General features: G+C 41.6%; 1 protein-coding gene across 9 annotated transcripts in view; it reads right to left on the bottom strand.

The window, feature by feature from the left end:
• Nucleotides 1–9,626: 9,626 nt before the first annotated feature.
• MYO9B (myosin IXB) overlaps nt 9,627–19,263 on the bottom strand; it is a 282,650-nt gene continuing 273,013 nt past the window's right edge. For all 9 annotated transcript variants that reach the window (XM_073593007.1, XM_073592941.1, XM_073592970.1 and 6 more), the window contains one exon: nt 9,627–18,171. Coding sequence is in view for 8 of the 9 variants with exons in the window: in XM_073592941.1 (XP_073449042.1) it covers nt 17,756–18,171 (416 nt within the window). In the remaining variant the exon portion in view is untranslated. The remainder of the gene's footprint in view (nt 18,172–19,263) is intronic.

Raw genomic sequence — 19,263 nt, 5'->3', positions numbered from 1 at the left:
GGTCTGGCATAGATTTTAAAGAGAACACCACGCCAATTTTTTTTTTTTTTAATTGGCATGGGGTCCCCCCAAACTCCATACCAGACCCTTATCCGAGCAAGCAGCCTGGCAGGCCAGGAAAGGGGGGGGGGCGAGCGCCCTCCCCCCCCTTCCTGAACCATACCAGGCTTCTTGCCCTCAACATGGGGAAGGGTGATTTGGGGTGCTTCCCAAAGCGCCTTGTCTCCATATAGATGGGGACAAGGCCCTCATCCCGACAACTCTGGCCATTGGTTGTTGGGGTCTGTGGGTGGGGGGGCTTATCGGAATTTGGAAGCACCCTTTAACAAGTGGGCCCCCAGATCCTGCCCCCCCCCCATGTGAATGGGTATCGGGTACGTTGTACCCCTACCCATTCACCAAAAAAAGTGTCAAAAAGTAAAAACCACAATAGACAGTTTTTGACAATTCCTTTATTAAAAAAGAATTTTAATAAATCCTTTTAATTAAGAAAAAAAAAAGTGTCCCACGATGTACATCCATCGACAATCACGCCGCCCAACTGACCCGAAAAAAAACCTCTGCCTCCATGGGAGGCCTACCGACGCTGTCTTTTGGCTTTGACAGCTGTTATATAGGCAAGGACGGGGCCACCCACTGACGTATTCGGATGACCCTACCCATCTGACGTCAGAAGGGGGCGGGGTCCCGCGGTTATGTCACCGGGTTCCCTAGCCTTTGCCTATATAACAGCTGTCACAGCCAAGAGACAGCAGTCACCGGGAGGCCTGCCATCGAGACAGAGCTTTTTTTTTTTTTTTTTTTCGGGTCCGTCGGGCTGATTCTGACTGAAGATGGATGGACATTGTGGGACACTGTCTTTTTTGTTTTAATAAAGGAATTGTCAATAACTGTCTGTTGAGGTTTTTACATTTTCACAATTTTTTTGGTGAATGGGTAGGAGTACAATGTACCCGATACCCATTCACATGGGGGAGGCGTGGGATCTGGGGGCCCCTTTGTTAAAGGGGGCTTCCAGGTTCTGATAAGCCCCCCGCTTGCAGACCCCGACAACCAATGGCCAGGATTGTCGGGAAGAGGCCCTTGTCCCCAAAGGGCCTGGTATTTTGGGGGGACACCACGCTGTTTTTTTTGGTGTGGAGTTCCCTTTAAAATCTATACTAGACCTAAAGGGCCTGGTATGGATTTTAGGGAGGACCCCATGTCTTTTTTTTTTTTCTGTCATGGGGATCCCCTTAACCACTTCAATGCACTGTATTATATACTCTGCACTGAGTGTGTGTGTGTGTGTATATATATATATATATATATATATATATATATATATAATTATGTATATATACATACATATATATATATATATACACACACAGTATCTCACAAAAGTGAGTACACCCCTCACATTTTTGTAAATATTTTATTCTATCTTTTCATGTGACAACACTGAAGAAATTACACTTTGCTACAATGTAAAGTAGTGAGTGTACAGCTTGTAAAACAGTGTAAATTTAATGTCCTCTCAAAATAACTCAACACATAGCCATTAATTTCTAAACTGCTGGCAACAAAAGTGAGTATACCCCTAAGTGAAAATGTCCAAATTGGGCCCAATTAGCCATTTTTCCTCCCTGGTTTCAGGTGAATCATTAGTATTACAAGGTCTCAGGTGTGAATGGGTAACAGGTGTGCTAAATTTGGTGTTATCGCTCTCACACTGGTTACTGGAAGTTTAACATGGAACCTCATGGCAAAGAACCCCGAGGATCTGAAAACAAAAATGTTGCTCTACATAAAGATTGCCAAGGCCCTGAAACTGAGCTGCAGCATGGTGGCCAAGACCATACAGTGGTTTAACAGGACAGGTTCCATTCAGAACAGGCCTCGCCATGGTCGACCAAAGAAGTTGAGTGCACGTGCTCAGCGTTATATTCAGAGGTTGTCTTTGGGAAATAGACAAATGAGTGCTGCCAGCATTGCTGCAGAGGTTGAAGGGTTGGGGGGTGGGGGGTCAGCCTGTCAGTGCTCAGACCATACGCCGCACACTGCATCAAATTGGTCTGCATGGCTGTCATCCCAGAAGGAAGCCTCTTCTAAAGATGATACACAAGAAAATCCGCAGGCAGTTTGCTGAAGACAAGCAGACTAAGGAGATGGATTACTGGAACCATGTCCTGTGGTCTGATGAGACCAAGATAAATGTATTTGGTTCAGATGGTGTCAAGCGTGTGTAGCGGGAATCAGGCGAGGAGTACAAACACAAGTGTGTCTTGCCTACAGTCAAGCATGGTGGTGGGAGTGTCATGGTCTGGGGCTGCACGAGTGCTGCTGGCACTGGAGAGCTACAGTTCATTGAGGGAACCATGAATGCCATACTGTGACATACTGAAGCAGAGCATGATCCCCCTCCCTTTAGAGACTGGGCCGCAGGGCAGTATTCCAACATGATAAAGACCCCAAACACACCTCCAAGACAACCACCGCCTTGCTAAAGAAACTAAGGGTAAAGGTGATCGACTGGCCAAACATGTCTCCAGACCTAAACCTTATTGAGCATCTGTGGGGCATCCTCAAACGAAAGGCGGAGGAGTGCAAGGTCTCCAACATCCACCAGCTGTGATGTCTTCATGAAGGAGTGGAAGAGGACTCCAGTAGCAACCTGTGAAGCTCTGGTGAACTCCATGCCCAAGAGGGTTAAGGCAGTGCTGGAAAATAATGGTGGCCACACAAAATATTGACACTTTGGGCCCAATTTGGACATTTTCACTTAGGGGTGTACTCACTTTTGTTGCCAGTGTTTTAGACATTAATGGCTGTGTGGAGTTATTTTGAGGAGACAGCAAATTTACACTGTTATACAACACATTTACACTGTCACTACTTTAAATTGTAGCAAAGTGTAATTTATTCAGTGTTGTCACATGAAAAGATATAATAAAATATTTACAAAAAATAGGAGGGGTGTACACACTTTTGTGAAATACTGTATGTGGAGCACCTAAACTACCAGGAAACTTCTATGTACTGGGGATTAATAAAAGAGTGCTGTTTGACCATATCCGGTGAGTGGTTTGATTCATATGAGGATGCTTAGATTAGGGAACAATGGCACTCTCACACTGAAGTATGGATTTTGCGCACTATTACACATAAATTAGGATATGTGTAATGGTCACTGACGGATTTTTAATGTGAGTAAATTAAATATATGAATTTGCACTTTTGTATTTATATTGGCACTTTATATATTTATAGTATTGTTCAGAATGATTGGGGAGAGACAATAGCCACAACTATCTAGAGCCTAAAAAAGTATACAAGCAGCTTTTGTTATTCCACAATATAAGAGGGAGAAACAAGGCAGGTTTTATCTTGAAATAAATATTAGGGTGCATGATTTGATAAACAAAAGTCACAAGCAGTTGTGCAAGGAACTGCAAACCTACCAAGACATGGCCGTCCGCCTAAACTGACAAGCTGGGCAAGGAGAGCATTAATCGGAGAAGCAACCAAGAGGCCCATGGTAACTCTGGAGGAGCTGCAGAGATCCACAGCTCAGGTGGGAGATCTGTCCACAGGACAACTATTAGTTGTGCGCTCCACAAATCTGGCCTTTATGGAAGAGTGGCATGAAGAAAGCCATTGTTGAAAGAAAGCCATAAGAAGTCCTGTTTGCAGTTTGCAAGAAGCCATGTGGGGGACACAGCAAACATGTGGAAGAAGGTGCTCTGGACAGATGAGACCAAAAATGAACACTGCACATCACCCTGAACACACCATCCGGATTGTGAAACATGGTGGTGGCAGCATCATGTTGGGATGATTTTCTTCAGCAGGGACAGGGAAGCTAGTCAGAGTTGATGGGAAGATGGATGGAACCAAATACAGGGCAATCTTAGAAGAGAACCTGTTAGAGTCTGCAAAAGAATTGAGACTGGGGTGGAGATTCGCCTTCAAGCAGGACAACAACCCCAAACATACAGCCAAAGCTACAATGGAATGGTTTAGATCAAAGCATATTCATGTGTTAGAATGGCTCAGACAAAGTCCAGATCTAAATCCAAATCGAGAATCTGTGGCAAGACTTGAAAATTACTGTTCACATGCTCTACATCCGATCGGACAGAGCTTGAACGATTTTGCAAAAAAGAATGGGCAAAAATGTCACTCTCTAGATGTGCAAAGCTGGCAGAGGCATATCCAAAAAAGACTTACAACTGTAAGTGCAGCAAAAGGTGGTTCTACAAAGTATCGTCTCAGGGGGGCTGAAAATAAATGCACACCACACTTTTCAGATATTGATTTATAAAAAAAAATTGAAAACCATTTATAATTTTTCTTCCACTTTACAATTATGTGCCACTTTGTGTTGGTATATCACATAAATTCCCAATAAAATACATTATGTTTTTGGTTGTAACATGGCAAAATGTAGAACATTTCAAGGGGTGTGAATACTTTTATAAGGCAATGTACACCATGCACACAGTGGCATCAATGGGCCATGTCACTTGCCATTCAGGCCAAAGAGTTCAATCTTTGCTTCATCAGACCAGAGAATTTTGTTTCTCATGGTCTGAGAGTCCTTCAGGTGCCTTTTGGCAAACTCCAGGTGGGCTGTCATGTGCCTTTTACTAAGGAGTGGCTTCCATCTGGCCACTCTACCATACAGGCCTGATTGGTGGAGTGCTGCAGAGATGTTTTCTCTTCTGGAAGGTTCTTCTCTCTCCACAGAGAAACGCTGGAGCGCTGTCATGACTTTGGACAAGTTGCAATAAAAAAAAAAAAAAAATCACACCCCATTCTTTTTAAATGGCACCTGTTCAAATTGGTGTGATTTTTTTTTCTTTAAGCAAATAATCAAGTACTGCTAAGATGGTATATGGTACCAGCCATATTGGCTACCTCCCCTGAGGTTCTCCAAAGCGTTTGAGGCTGCGGCCAGGAAGAGACGGCATACCACATATGGTGGCAGTGGCACAAGGTGAGGAGATTTTGGCTCAGAATCTAGAACTTCATTTTTACTCTCACTCACATCAATCTGATCAGATCTCCAAAACATGCCCTGCTGGGATGCAAGGTGGAGGAAACCTCAAAAAATCTAAAACTCTTCACTTTTATATTTGTATCCACTAACATCACCATAGCCAGAATTTTTTTCTTTTAAATGCATTCCATATTGTGGAAATTGCTTAATGTTTAAAAATATCTATTGGAATTTCTTAACTCTTCGTGAACATCTTCAATAAAAATATTGAAACGTAAAAAAAAAAAAAAAAATGTGGTATGACAAAGTCAAAGTGACTTTGAAAAGGTGCCTGCACTACTTTGGTGCAACTTATGATGCGACTTAGATCCATTGGAGTGTAAAGTTGGATCAGTCACACTGGATGGAAATCATGCGACTTTGGAGATTCACTAATGTGAATGGAGCTTTTTTGTTCAACCGGCAGGCTGATCAAAAGAGGATCGAACATCCCTCCATCCACACAAATAAGGTGGATGGAGGAATTTTCCCAAGTGGGATATTGCATTATGACAGGGGCTCCTCAGCTGGAAGAATACACTGCAGCTGCTGATCGAGGCCAATTTTCCAACATTCTCCTTTGCCAGAAGTCAACCAAATGATCAACTTTTGTTGAGCAGGAACAGCCACACACTGACCGAAATTCAAATGGTCCCTGCTAAACCTCGATCTGTTTATGATTTGGCTAGCTTAAAGCCTGGTACACACTAGTGGGTTGAACGAAAAAAACCTGACAGCTCCAGTTGGAGACACTGTACTAACCCACTGAAGTTAGTACAGCGATCTCCCCTGCTGACCTGTTGTGTTCTGACAGGGGGGGCGACCCACCCCGCCAGAAAACTCTGATCAGCGCTTTCCACCTTTGGCTGACAGCGCTGAATGGGAGTTGGTTGGCTGCTGGTTTTCCAGCATGCTCGGCCGGCTTCTGTCGGACAGACCGACATACACGCCTGCAGAATGTCGGGCGGTTTTTATTGTTTCCTGACATTCGGCATGTGTGTACGGGGCTTAAAGAGGAACTGCAGTCTGCGCAAATAATTTGTAATAAAAACATCTTTGCCATGCTGAAGCTTCCCTCCAACCACTTTGCATATTATTTTATATATACTGTGATTCTGTACTGAGTCTAGCTGCAATCATCTTAACTGTGGGCAGCTGAAGCTGCCGCTTGTTCACTTTCTGGATTTACAAAGACACACCCCTCCAGCTCTGCAGCTCTCATTGACCCTCCTATAACCCCCCCCCCCCCTTCCTGGCAAACTCTCACGAGAGAGAGAGAGCTGTGCATGATGTCATAAGCCTAGGATTTTTACCAGACAACCAACAGGAAGTGGGCTGTATAAGGTATTTACTGGCAGAAAAAAAAAAAATGTTTTACTATCCAAAGTAAAAACAACAAGGGCAGAAGAAATAATAGATAGAAAGATGAAAAAAATGACTAGATTTCCGCTTTAACAGCTTGCCGACCAGCGCACGCCGACGTACATCGGCAGAATGGCTCTGGTAGGCAAAAGAAGCGATGTCGCGAGCGCGTCGCTTTTTTTGTTTATAGCGCAAAAAATAAAAAACGCAGAGGCGATCAAATACCAACAAAAGAAACTCTCTGTGTGAAAAAAGGACGTCAATTTTGTTTGGATACGTCGCACGACCGAGCAATTGTAAGTTAAGGCGATGTACTGCCGAATCGCAAAAAGTGCTCTGGTCAGGAAGGGGGTAAAATCCTTCGGGGCTGAAATGGTTAAAGGAGATAACCATCATACTTACCTAGGTGGATGCAGCATCGGACTGATGCTGCATCTGTCCCCTGGCGCCTCTGCACTGAGAAGCGAGCCATCGAAGACCTACGATGGCTTGCTTCTCACAGCTCCCTGAGCTTTCAGCAGCTCTTTGCTCTGCCCCTCCGCACTCACTGGAGCGCTGAGCTGTGGAGGGGCAGGGAGCGGCCATCTCAGGTCTCCACGGCTCACCGATAGGCTGAGACAGTCATTAGTTCAGGCACCTGGCGGGTCCAGACATTATTATCGTGATGATGCGGTGCCTGGACTGATTCCAGTGACGTCAGCAGAAAGCGGACTTCAGACCGCTCTCTGCTGAAAATGGGTCACAGGAGTGTATTGCACTCCTGTGACCCATAGAAGCCCAGACAAACAAGCTCAGGCTGGACTTCTCCTTTAAGTCTAGGGATACTACATGGTGTACAAACTGAATTAGCCCTTGACCCTTGGCAGTTACTGCATTTTGTTTAGCTACAGTTACACTATTGGATAACAACACAGCAGTAACCACTCTTAACCACTTGACAACTGGGCACTTAAACCCCCTTCCTAACCAGACCAATTTTCAGCTTTTGGTGCTCTCACATTTTGAATGACAATTACTCAGTCATGCAACACTGTATCTTTATGAAATTTTTGTCCTTTTTTTCACACAAATAGAGCTTTCTTTTGGTGGTATTTAATCACCGCTGGGTTCTTTATTTTTTGCGCCGTAAAAGAAAAAAGACCGAAAAATCTGTAAAAAAATAAATTTTTCTTCATTTCTGTTATATTTTGCAGATTAGTAATTTTTCTTCATATATTTTGGCCAAAATTTATACCGCTACATATCTTTGGTAAAAATAACCCAAATTGGTGGATATTATTTGGTCTTTTTGAAAGTTATAGAGTCCAAAAGCTATGGTGCGAATATCTGAAAATTGATCACACCTGAAGTACTGACGGCCTATCTAATTTCTTGAGACCCTAACATGCCAGAAAAGTACAAATACCCCCCAAATTACCCCTTTTTGGAAAGAAGACATTCCAAGGTATTTAGAAAGATGCATGGTGAGTTTTTTTGAAGTTGTCATTTTTTCCCACAATTCTTTGCAAAATCAAGGTTTTTTTTTTTTTTTTTTTTTCCACAAAATTGTCATATTAGCAGGTTATTTCTCACACACCGCATATGCATACCACAAATTACACCCCAAAACACATTCTGCTATTACTCCCGAGTACGGCGATACCACATGTGTGAGACATTTACACAGCGTGGCCACATACAGAGGCCCAACATGCAGGGGAGCACCTTCAGGCGTTCTGGAGCACCCAGGCCAATTCTGACATTTCTCTCCTACATGTAAAAATCATCATTAGCTAGAAAATTACTTAGAACCCCAAAACATTATATATGCTTTTTTAGCAAAGACCCTAGAGAATACAATGGCGGTCGTTGCAACTTTTTATCTCGCACGGTATTTGCGCAGCAATTTTTTTAACGCGTTTTTTTTGTGCTTTACAAAAACCAAAACAGTAAAGTTAGCCCAATGTTTTTGCATAATGTGAAAGATGAAGTTACGCCGAGTAAATAGATACCCAACATGTTGCCCTTCAAAATTGCACGCGCTTGTGGAATGGCGCCAAACTTTGCTACTCAAAAATCCCCATAGGCGACGCTTTAACATTTTTTACTGGTTACATGTTTTGTGTTACAGAGGAGGTCTAGGGCCAAAATTATTGCTCTCGCTCTACCGATCGCAGAGATACCTCACATGTGTGGTTTGAAAACCGTTTTCATATGTGGGCGGGACTTACGTATGCGTTCGCTTCTGCATGCGAGCACACAGGGACGCTTTAAAATTTTTATTTTTTTTTTATTGTTCATTTTACTTTATTTATTTTAGTTTGATGCTTTTTTCCAAAAAAAAAAAATTTTGACCACTTTTATTCCTATTGCAAGGAATGTAAACATCCTTGTAATAGGAATATGGCATGACAGGTCCTCTTTACAGTGAGATATGGGGTCAATAAGACCCCACATCTCACCTCTAGGCTGGGAAGCCTGGAATTTAAAAAAAAAAAAAAAAAAAAACGATCCTGGCTTCGATCGTAGCTGTGAGTCGGTAGAAGCGCGGGAGGGGGGGACATCCCCTCTCGCCTCCCGTAAGAACGATCAAGCAGTGGAACAGCCGCTATGATCATTCTTATGGTGTAGGGAATCGCCGGCTGAAAAAGCTGATATCTGAATGATGCCTGTAGCTGCACCCATCATTCAGATATCCCCGCACAAAGTCAAGGACGTTGTATGCATTCTATGCATGAAGATAAAAAAAACTTGTGTGCAGCAGCCGCTCCCTATTACTTACCTGAGCCTCATCACACTCCAGCGATGTCCACGAGTGCCTCAGCCATCCGGGCCTTTCCTCCTGATTGGCTGAGACACAGCAGTGGTGCCATTGGCTCCCGCTGCTGTCAAAATTAGTTAACCAATCAGGAGAGAGAGAGGGGGTGGGGTTGAATGGGGGCTCCGTGTCTGAATGGACACATGGAGCTGTGACTCGGCTCAGGTGCCCCCATAGCAAGCTCGACAGGAGCGCTGAAGAGGGACCTAAGAAGAGGAGGATCTGGGCTACTCTGTGCAAAACCACTGCACAGGGCAGGTAAGTATAACATGTTCGTTATTTTTAGAGAAAAAAAATGAGACTTTACAATCACTTTAATTATTGCAAATGTGCAACGGGTAAACAAACATTCCAGTTTGGCTTTCACTTCTACTGTAACAAGAAAAACACACAGGCATACTGTTAAGGTGACGAAATCATTAGAAAATCAAACACAACAGAAAGTGCCCAGTTATATGTTTATTAACAAAGATGTTTGTATGTATTTTACACATACAAGACATGAAAATTCATATCCAGTAAGTCTATACATCTATATACATTAAGACATCTGTAAAACAAGAAATACTTTAAAGTGGCTGGTTCTGTGACCTTTAATGTGGACCAGGTCTGAATCAAGTTTTTATATCTGCATTGTGTGCTTTGCCTTTATTTATATTGAGTGGCCATTAGCAAAAATGTCAAATATTAAATCAATATGACAAAAGTAAGGCTAATACATTGATCACACATTCTGGAGCTAATAATGCAATATGCTGTTTAGACAAGGTTGTTATAAAAACAAATGCTTTGTTAAGTCGCAAAATGCAACATTCTTGTTAAGACTCTATGGTGCTGTGATGCACTATTATTTTTGTTTTTATGTACTAGTCACCAGGTCCTTTGCATATCAATAAATATTACTCTGTTGTACAAGAACCAATCAGTTCCAAGACTATCAAACAACTCTCAAATGTCCTCTGAAAGGTCACACAGCAAAATACCTGGCATGTAACACATGTAGCAGCTGTAACAACTGTATTTATAGAAAGAAAGTTCTGAAATTTAAAGTACCGTTTCATCTAAAACTGATATTGCAGTTAGGGAGGAAACTGCTTTATAGTATTTTAAAAAATAAATCAGAGACCTACCTAATGAACAGTCTTAGCAATGTGCGTTACTGTATTATGAATCTTGGTTCTATGAATTGGTTACAACGGTTTATAAAGATATGTGCTTTTTGGCTTCCCTAACCCAACTACCACATAAAACATAACCCCTTGCAGTAATATTTTGTATCCAGGAATGATCTGATCTAGCCTGGGATATAGGAGACAGCATTTTTTTTTTTTTTTTTAAGTGGACCTATGATTAAAAGGCACTTATAAAAGGAGATATACGCCGATTAGCCATAACATTGTGACAGGTAAAGTGAATAACATTAATTATCTTGTAACAATGGCACCTCTAGGTGGGTGGGATTTATTAGGAATCCCAATGAACTGGCCATGGGACAGCCAAGGCTCACTGATGCATGTAAGAAGTGAAGGCCGGCCCAATAGAAGAGCTATTGTAGTTCAAATTGCTGAAAGGATAATGCTGGTTCTGATAGAAAGGAGTCAGAACACACAGTACCTTGCAGTTTGTTGCATAATTGGCTGCGTAGCCCCAGACCAGTCAGTGTGACTATGCTGATCCATGTCCACAGCCAAAAGCACCTACAATGGAAATGGACCACCGAGGAATGGAAGAAGGTGGCCTGCTCTGATGAATTCAAGAATGGTTAGAGGAATACAAGTTTAAGGTATTGATTTGGACTTAAAATTCTCCAGATCTCAATCACACTGAGCATCTGTGGGGTGTGCTGGAAAAACAAGTCTGCTCTATGGAGGCCTTGCTACACAACTTACAGGACTTTAAGAGGTTTTAAAGGCCATTTAAAAAAACAAAAACAAACATGTCATACTTACCCGCTAGTATTGCACAGAGCGACCCCAAACCTCCTCTTCTGGGGTCCCCCCGCTGGTGCTCTTGTCTTCTACTCCTCTCCATGCATCACCATAAAAAGCTGCTTCTAATGGAGGTGCACATGCAGGCTGGCTCCCTAGCTGGGCTATGTTTGTCCATAGACACAAAAAGTGCGGCTCAACCCCACCGCCCGCTCTCTGTATTTGATTGACAGCAGCATGAGCCAATGGCTCATCCTGCTGCCCCTCTGTCCTGTGAATGCAGGGAGAGAGGAGAGAGAATACTGACATACACAGTGATGGCTTGAGTGAGGCAAGTACTTAATGGGTGGGGGGATGGGCATACAAATATGGGGACATTTTTTACCCTAATGCAGGGAATGCATCAAGGTAGAAAAATGCATGCATTTACAACCACTTTAAAGGATCTGTTACTGATGTCTTGGTGCCAGATACCACAGCATACTTTCACAGGTCTAGTTGAGTCCATGCCGTGACAGGTTATGGCTGATAGGTGTAGAAACACATAATGGTCCATGTATAAAAAGTTATCTGATGTGACACACTTCCGCACAGCTCCAATAAAACTTGCTGCATTTTAATATAATTATCTCCTATGAACATAATCATCATCCAACGGCCATAATGCATTTTTTCCTGATATATATCATATTATCATAGGAAATAATAATACACAGACTACTGCAAGCCTCATTGGAGCTGTGCAGAAGTTTGTCAGATTCAAACATTTTATACTTAGCCCCCTTAAAACAGTGTTAAACCCAAAAGCAAATATTTATTATATTGCAGCTTACCAACAATTCAAATGTGATGGCTGCATTTGTTTTCTTTTTAAGGCTTGATTTCCTCTATTTCCATCTGGTGATCTAGACAGTAAGTCTGCTGTTTTTCAGCAGAAATACTCTTGCAGTTACAGGGATGAGACAGACCATTTAACGCTTACAGGGGTGCTTAAAATGATCAGCTTTAATGGAAAACCTTTATCCCAAAAGGAAAAAACACGTCGCTGTAACTGATTATAAAGATGGATCTATATTAGCTGGAGTTTGGCTTCAATTTGTTACTGTATTCAAATCTAGTACTTTGAACACTCCCCTCCCCCCAGACTGACAATGCTGCTGTCCAAATCTGCCCCCTGTGCGCATTCATCCAAAGTGGTGTATTACTGGCCATATCCCCTGGTAATAACAGAGGGGGAAAAGCCTAAAAAAAGGGAACATACAGCCACTTCTTCTAATAATTGGTAACCTGCAATATTTTACATTCTTGGTTAGGGTTTAATACTGCTTTAAGTCTATATAAACATTCTGTAAACATGGAGGTAGTTGCTCATTTAGCACTCTGGACAGGTCCTTGTACCAGCAAAGAGTAGATGACGTTTTTTCTTTCGATAGAATGTACACTTAAAAGCCTAGACATGCATAAGAAAACACAATAAGAATAAGAAAAAGATTTTACTGCTAACGCCTTACATTCAAATGTATGCTCTTACCCAAGCTAGGCCAATTTCAAAAGAATTTGCATATCTTTATATCAGAAGACTATTAAATATCCAATAGATTTACATAAATTTCACCAACACCTAATAGATATCCAAGTCTTTGAGGCCACATTCACTCCCATCCATTTTGTGCAGATGCATTTTCCACTGGAATACATGTAATAAGCTTCGTACTGTGCTTTGAATTCCATGTTGACACACGTTCATGTTGATGTGCACCTTTTTTCATGCATTACATGCGTTGACATGCGTTTCCATTGCTTTTATTTTAAAAGCATATGCATTAAAGAGCTGTGCGTGCAGGCTTAAAATTAGATCTTTGCACTTAACGTAAAATCCATTTTTTGAGGTCCACTGACAGACACAGAAATTCAGATACAGTTAAAACTGCCACCTACAGGAAGACTGGACACTGGCAAACAAAAAAATTGTTAGCCAGCATGCCTGAGGTCTGTGGTAAATAAGTGCCAGAATAATGAAAATAAACACAGAGGGGTGGGTCTTGTGTCTCTTTAATAGACCAAAAGACAAGACCTACAAACTGATGTTGTCAACCAAAAACATTGGGGACAAACCCAGAAGGAACATGTCCCAAGCAGAGACCTAGTACAAAAAAACATTCCAAGCGAGAAAGCACAGCCAGTCTACATGGCCCAAGGCCTTACACTGGCCATAGATTATTCGCTTTTTTATAAAACATCTATGCATTTTTCAGTCCACACAAGTGAGATGGATAGAGGAATATTCCCTGCTGGAACACTGTATTCTGACAGGGGGACCCTCCTTTGTCAGAATATACTGATCAGCAGCTGTAGCCAGATGATTAAGAAACATTTTCCAACAAGCCTGTTCGACAAAAGTAGCTCTGACTTCTGTCGAACAGGCATGATCCCTGCTGAACCAGCTAAATATCAACCCATCTATGGTCAGTTTTACACCTCCAATCCTTTGAATTAAGGGGGTGAAAACTTCATGACAAAAAATAGGGGTTGCAATCAATCTCGCAAACAAGATATATGGGAGAATTTATGGTATCAGCACAAAACAATATCCGTCAAAGGGTGTGAAGTTACTCCTGAAACTGCTAGAAAACACAAGGATTTGATCCCATGAAATTCAACATGACTTAAAGGGGGTAGGGTACCAACACAAGGATAGGCAGGAAAGCAAGTTAGTGAGTTAGGAACCACCAGAATATCCAAATGTGTCACTTGGCCTTGCAGAAGAATTCTGCAGAACCCTGAGCACAAGACTTGGAACCAACAAGCACATTATCCTCCAAGGTTTAACGGAGCATTAACAGCGATTGAAAGGGGGACAGGAATCTTGACAAAACTGTTAAGTTTCCATAATTAGGTGTATGCCCTTGAAAATTCAGGGTGGCTCTGGGACTTCTAGTGATAATTTCTACTTGCCGCATAGCATCTGAGGCGCACAAACCTCACCTCTCAGTGTGAAGACTACTGGGTCAGTATCCCAGGAGCATACACATCAGACCCATGCAGGACATAAGCTTAAATGTATAAACAAGACATCACAACTGAAGCATATGACTCCAGACATTTGTTTATATGCTCCATGAAACAGGGGTCTACCCCAGCAGTGGAGAGATCACTTTTGAGAGATCCAACCCAATTTGACAGATTAATGTCATTGCCAACTCAGTAAAAAGAAAAGAACCAGTCAGTATGAGGTGGGTTGCAAGAAACCTGCCTGTCAGTAGAATCCTTACACATAAGCAATTATGCGGGTCACTGGCGGATCAGCAGTAGGAATAGGGGCCACCTTTTGAAGAACTCCTCAAAAGGCGAATAATTTCAGCACACTTTTATGTGGGGCCCAGAACCCCTCAGGGTGCTTACAGTTAACATGGAGGAATACCTCAAATACTGGGTGTAGTGAAAAGGCAGCTGTAGGAGCTCTAAAAGATCCAAGAATGGAGACAGCAGGTTAAGCCTTCAAATGCAGGAAAAATTGCACTGGATCAATAAGGTATTGTAACTCTGATGTGATGGCAGGAGATTCTGTGGCATCTCAAAAAGAGTCAACATGTTGCCAAAAGATGGACCTAGATGTCCCCGGGAGAGGGGAATTCACCTCACCCAATAGAGCTCTGGAAGAATCCGATCATGCAGACACCAAATTCCAGGACCAGATTGCTGGTACAAGTTCCCTCAGAAGATACCAAGTAAATCAAACCCAGAACTAGTAGGGGAGTATGGGCTGGGGTCACTCGTAGTAGCAGGACTGCCCCCTCATTGCCTATGTGCAGACATGTTACATAATGTTACTAGGCCCAAGGTGCAAGGCAAGACCTCAAGTACTCACAAAAACCAGGCAAGTGTCCAATATTCCTTGTAGGTGGTAGTATAACCTGACTGCATCTGTATTCATGTGTCCCTTAATGGATGAGAAACAGATTTCTGCTGTGAAGGATATCCACCTTGATCGACCCCACTATTGAATAACACACAGCACTGATGTAAGGATGATCTTCAGGGTGCTTAATGTATTGCCTGGAATGATTTCTTCTCAGTGTTGATAAAACCCTGCAGCAGGTGGATACTCGTGCAGAAAGAGAATGTCCAGTTAAACTGGAAAGTTAATGATTTTGACAAAAGCAAGTTTTTTTTAACATTTTGCTAGTGCTTCTTCACATGGAAAGAACACAAGCAGACTTCAATAATAACTGACTACCGCAGGGACATTTTAATGTCATGATAGGCATGTGTTAGAAAAAAAACGAAGGATTTCATATCTGGTCCACTGATTGTGTAAGAACGAGGAAGGTCACTCTGTTAGTGCTGCACACCAAGTTCATTATGCGAAAACAATCTCTCGGCAATAAGGCACTTTGACACTTAGGGGTTACATAAAACAAATATAAATGTAAGCTGTGCAAATTACAAACCTGGGAACTGTAACGGTACTGTAACAGTATAAGAAAACCGCTAAATAACTTGCGTACCATTTGTTCCATAATAAATTGCAAACAGAAAAAAAAACATATTTCCAGTCCAGTAATAAGTTGGCATTGTCCTTGGTATCATTACTCACCTGTTCCAGAGAGCGAAAACTAAAGTGAATGCATTGCTTGCACCAGTAACAGAAAATGTCCGATCACTACAGATCTAGGCATTTAAGGGGAAGCTCATCATATTTAAGGAATGGTAACTCAATTTCTTTGTCATAAGAATATATTTTTAAAAACATCTAGGTAATAATACCGTCAAGGCCATAATTAATAAATGTTAGGCTCACTTCAAGCAAAAATGTATTTTACTGTATGAATAAGCACAACATGTTAATTTTTTTAATGCCTGCATCTTTCTCATCTGTGTGCAATATGGCGATGGAGAGCCCATGGGTATAACAGGTCCGGGAAAAAACTGTTGTGACTTCTGTGTAGCCCGCAGGAATAGACAAGGCAAGGCACATGAAACTGTCCACTGCCAGCATGAGGTTGTAAACATGGCTGCCTAAAACCTTTAGTTGTTTTTATTGTGAAATGCTGCCACCCAGAACTCTTGTCTATTTTATTTTGTGTGGTTTATGATGGGACAGCCCATGTGTAATGTTACAATTAAACCCTCTGGCCACATTTGAAGCTCTATCTCTGCAAACGCTCTCACATGATCTCTTCATGATTGTCAGGATTATATGTCAGCCTCATAGATATCAATGGACAATTGTGCAGCAGCAGTACACAAAGGGTAAAGCTGGCTATGGATGGATCGAAATTCAGTTGGTTCAGCAACTTTGATCCCATTAGAGAGAAGTCGATCTAATGAATGGCTTCTCTCAAACAGAAATGTTGGAAAACCTTCTTTTAATTAGCACTGATCGGTGTAATCTGACACAGAAGTCTCACTGTCAGAAGACAATAGCGCAATGGGGAGGATTTCTTCATTCACCTCAAATGTGTAGATGAAGGAATCCATTTGATCCAAACAATCTACGGCCAGATTAAGAGATCACTAACACAACGTTTACAGCACTGTGTTTTGATAACAAGGTAATTTTATACACACACACTGCTCCCTATTATTGAAGAGTCTAATGAAAACAATCATAAATAACAAGAGAAGCAGCTTCTGTCAGATGTTTGCCATTGTTAGTGATTTTCTGCATAGGAATGCATTATGTTTGCAATCCCAGGGTAGCAAAGCTACACAGGTCCTGGTTTAGTCAAACTTCAGGATGTGCAGCATAACCTAATTTCTTGGGGCCCATTTACACTTTAGTAATTCCTTGCAGTGCATTAAGGTGGCCCATTCATACATTTTAGCAAAGCAGTGCACCACAATGCACAGTATTTGCATTGCACTCTACTGTACAGTAAGATGTAGTTTCATTCATTGTGATGGCACTCCAACGACCTTCGAGCAGGTTTGTTGCATTAATATACAATTGTGAATGGGCATGAAGAGTAAGTAGTGCTTACATGAGCAAGGTAAGCCAGCTTTAATAACTAATAAGTCATAATGCGATTCTCCGGCTTCAAGTAAATCTTCTTGTTTCACTATGCAAAAAAAATCGCGCTTTTTTTTTTTTTAAGAGATGTTAGGTTTTCTACTACTGATCCTCTGAAAAACACATCAGAATTCTCCTTTAAGACCCATGTATCTTGCACTCTGTCAACTCTTTAAAACAAAAACACTTAAAATAGAAGACCCCAACCTCCATCATTCGCAAACAATATTTTGGCCCGTTACTAGTTATATATATTTATGTAAAAAAATGGCAACAACATTTAAAAAATGCTAATGTAATATATGTTTAAAAAATATTACTGTAACAAGGCAAAATAATCTCACCTTTGGTCCTATTGTATAGCAAAACTGGAATGAAAGGATTGCATCTGAATAACCTACAATACTGTAGGGAGGGTAACACTCACTCCTTACACACACTTTATACATTCATCTTAATACAGAATCCTTATACAGATAGGCAAACACTTTAAATATCTCACATAATCTTTTGCCATTTCTACTGGCATACAAGCTCGAATAATTCCAAACCTCTGTTTCAAGAAACATGCTTGTCCGTTATAAAACATGACGTTCATACAGTACATCTTGCATTGTTGATCAGAAGATGTTTTAGAGGTTGGATTCCTCTGAGCAGGGAATCTGGAGGTGAGGGTCTGAAAAGCGCCGTTTAAGTTTGGCAGTGGGTTCATATTCTAAAGTTCCCTGTGCAGTCCCCAGCTCTGTTCCTTCAGGGATATAGACAGACTGGATACTGTCTGTTCTCCTCCCAGGCTGTTCCCTCCTCCGAATATTACTGGATTCCTCAGAATAGTCTACTGCCTTTGTTAACCCAGGAGGCAATTTTATGTTGGCATTCGGCATTACAGGGCTACGCCTAGGACCCCTCATTTTTGCAAGAAACGAGGACGGTCTTCGCTTGACAGTTGTTGGAGGCACCGACAAAGTGAAGAGAGGTGCTTTGGATGGAAGAAGTTTGGGATTCTCAACTGGTTGTGGCTTAACAGCAGAGTCCATCACACATGTTGCTGTAGAAGAAAACGTGATAACTATGTAAGACATATTCTTGCTTACCTAGTGATAGCAACTGCATGCATTATTTAAAAGGGACATGTAATGCCTTCAAATCTGGCCAAGCAAGTAAACCGAATGTAACAACTGAGCATTACATAGCTTTTTCAAATAATTGCAATACTAACAAAATCCAATTCACGAATGATCTGCCAACATTACAGGCAGCTTCTTGGGACAATGTTCTTCAAGTTTGTCCTGGACTAGAATCAAAGTCAACGTCTGTGACACATACAGAATAACATGCACTCGATTGTGGAAAATGTTGACCAGAGTCGCTGTCATTTCTCATTTCAAGACAATCGCTAACCTTATTTAATAGGTTAGGCTAGATGTCTATGTAAGCATAAGATTGCTCTCAGGTCTGAGTATTCGTTTCACTTTTTTTTTTTTTTTTTTTTTTTTAAGAATAAGCTTCTTTTAAGAGGATACTAAAGATTTACTATTCTTTTAGAAGGCAACTGTTCAAACATGGCTTCTTTGTATGGGGGTGTAGTACACTGTTATACAAAACTACCCCAAAGAAATTTCCTTCTCATGTGATTTGTTTACAGCTGTTGCCATGAGTTTTCTATTAGAAAATGACCATCAGTCTTAGAACTAAAGCAGGAAGACAAGGAAGCAGTTAGGAATCAGGAAGGGACTGGGATTTGTTGTGTGAGAGTTCCAATACCATCATAGGTACAGTTCAGTTTCCCTAAATTCTCACCATGAATGTAAATGACCAGAGAACTGTTCTCACCCAGCAAAAGTAAAACCTCGTACACAGGGTACAACTGTTGGCAGGGGATTCTCTGTTGACAGACTGTTGTCCTAAAATCTTACCATTAGTATGCTCCTTTTGACAATTGTTGTCCAATTTTCGGCCAACAAATGTTGGAAGCAGGCCGCTACATTTTCGGCAGACAACGGTTTGACATCAGATTTTTGTATGGTCAGTACACAAATCCATTACACAAAAGTCGAAGGTACAAACACGCATGCTCGGAATCAATGCGAACCAAACACGAAATTAGCAGAAGGGGCCCAAAGGGTGGCGCTCAGGAGCT

This window comes from Aquarana catesbeiana, linkage group LG01 (assembly GCF_042186555.1).
Source record: "Aquarana catesbeiana isolate 2022-GZ linkage group LG01, ASM4218655v1, whole genome shotgun sequence".
In the NCBI taxonomy this organism is placed as follows: Eukaryota; Metazoa; Chordata; class Amphibia; order Anura; family Ranidae; genus Aquarana; species Aquarana catesbeiana.
This window is presented reverse-complemented; position numbering and strand designations above follow the sequence as displayed.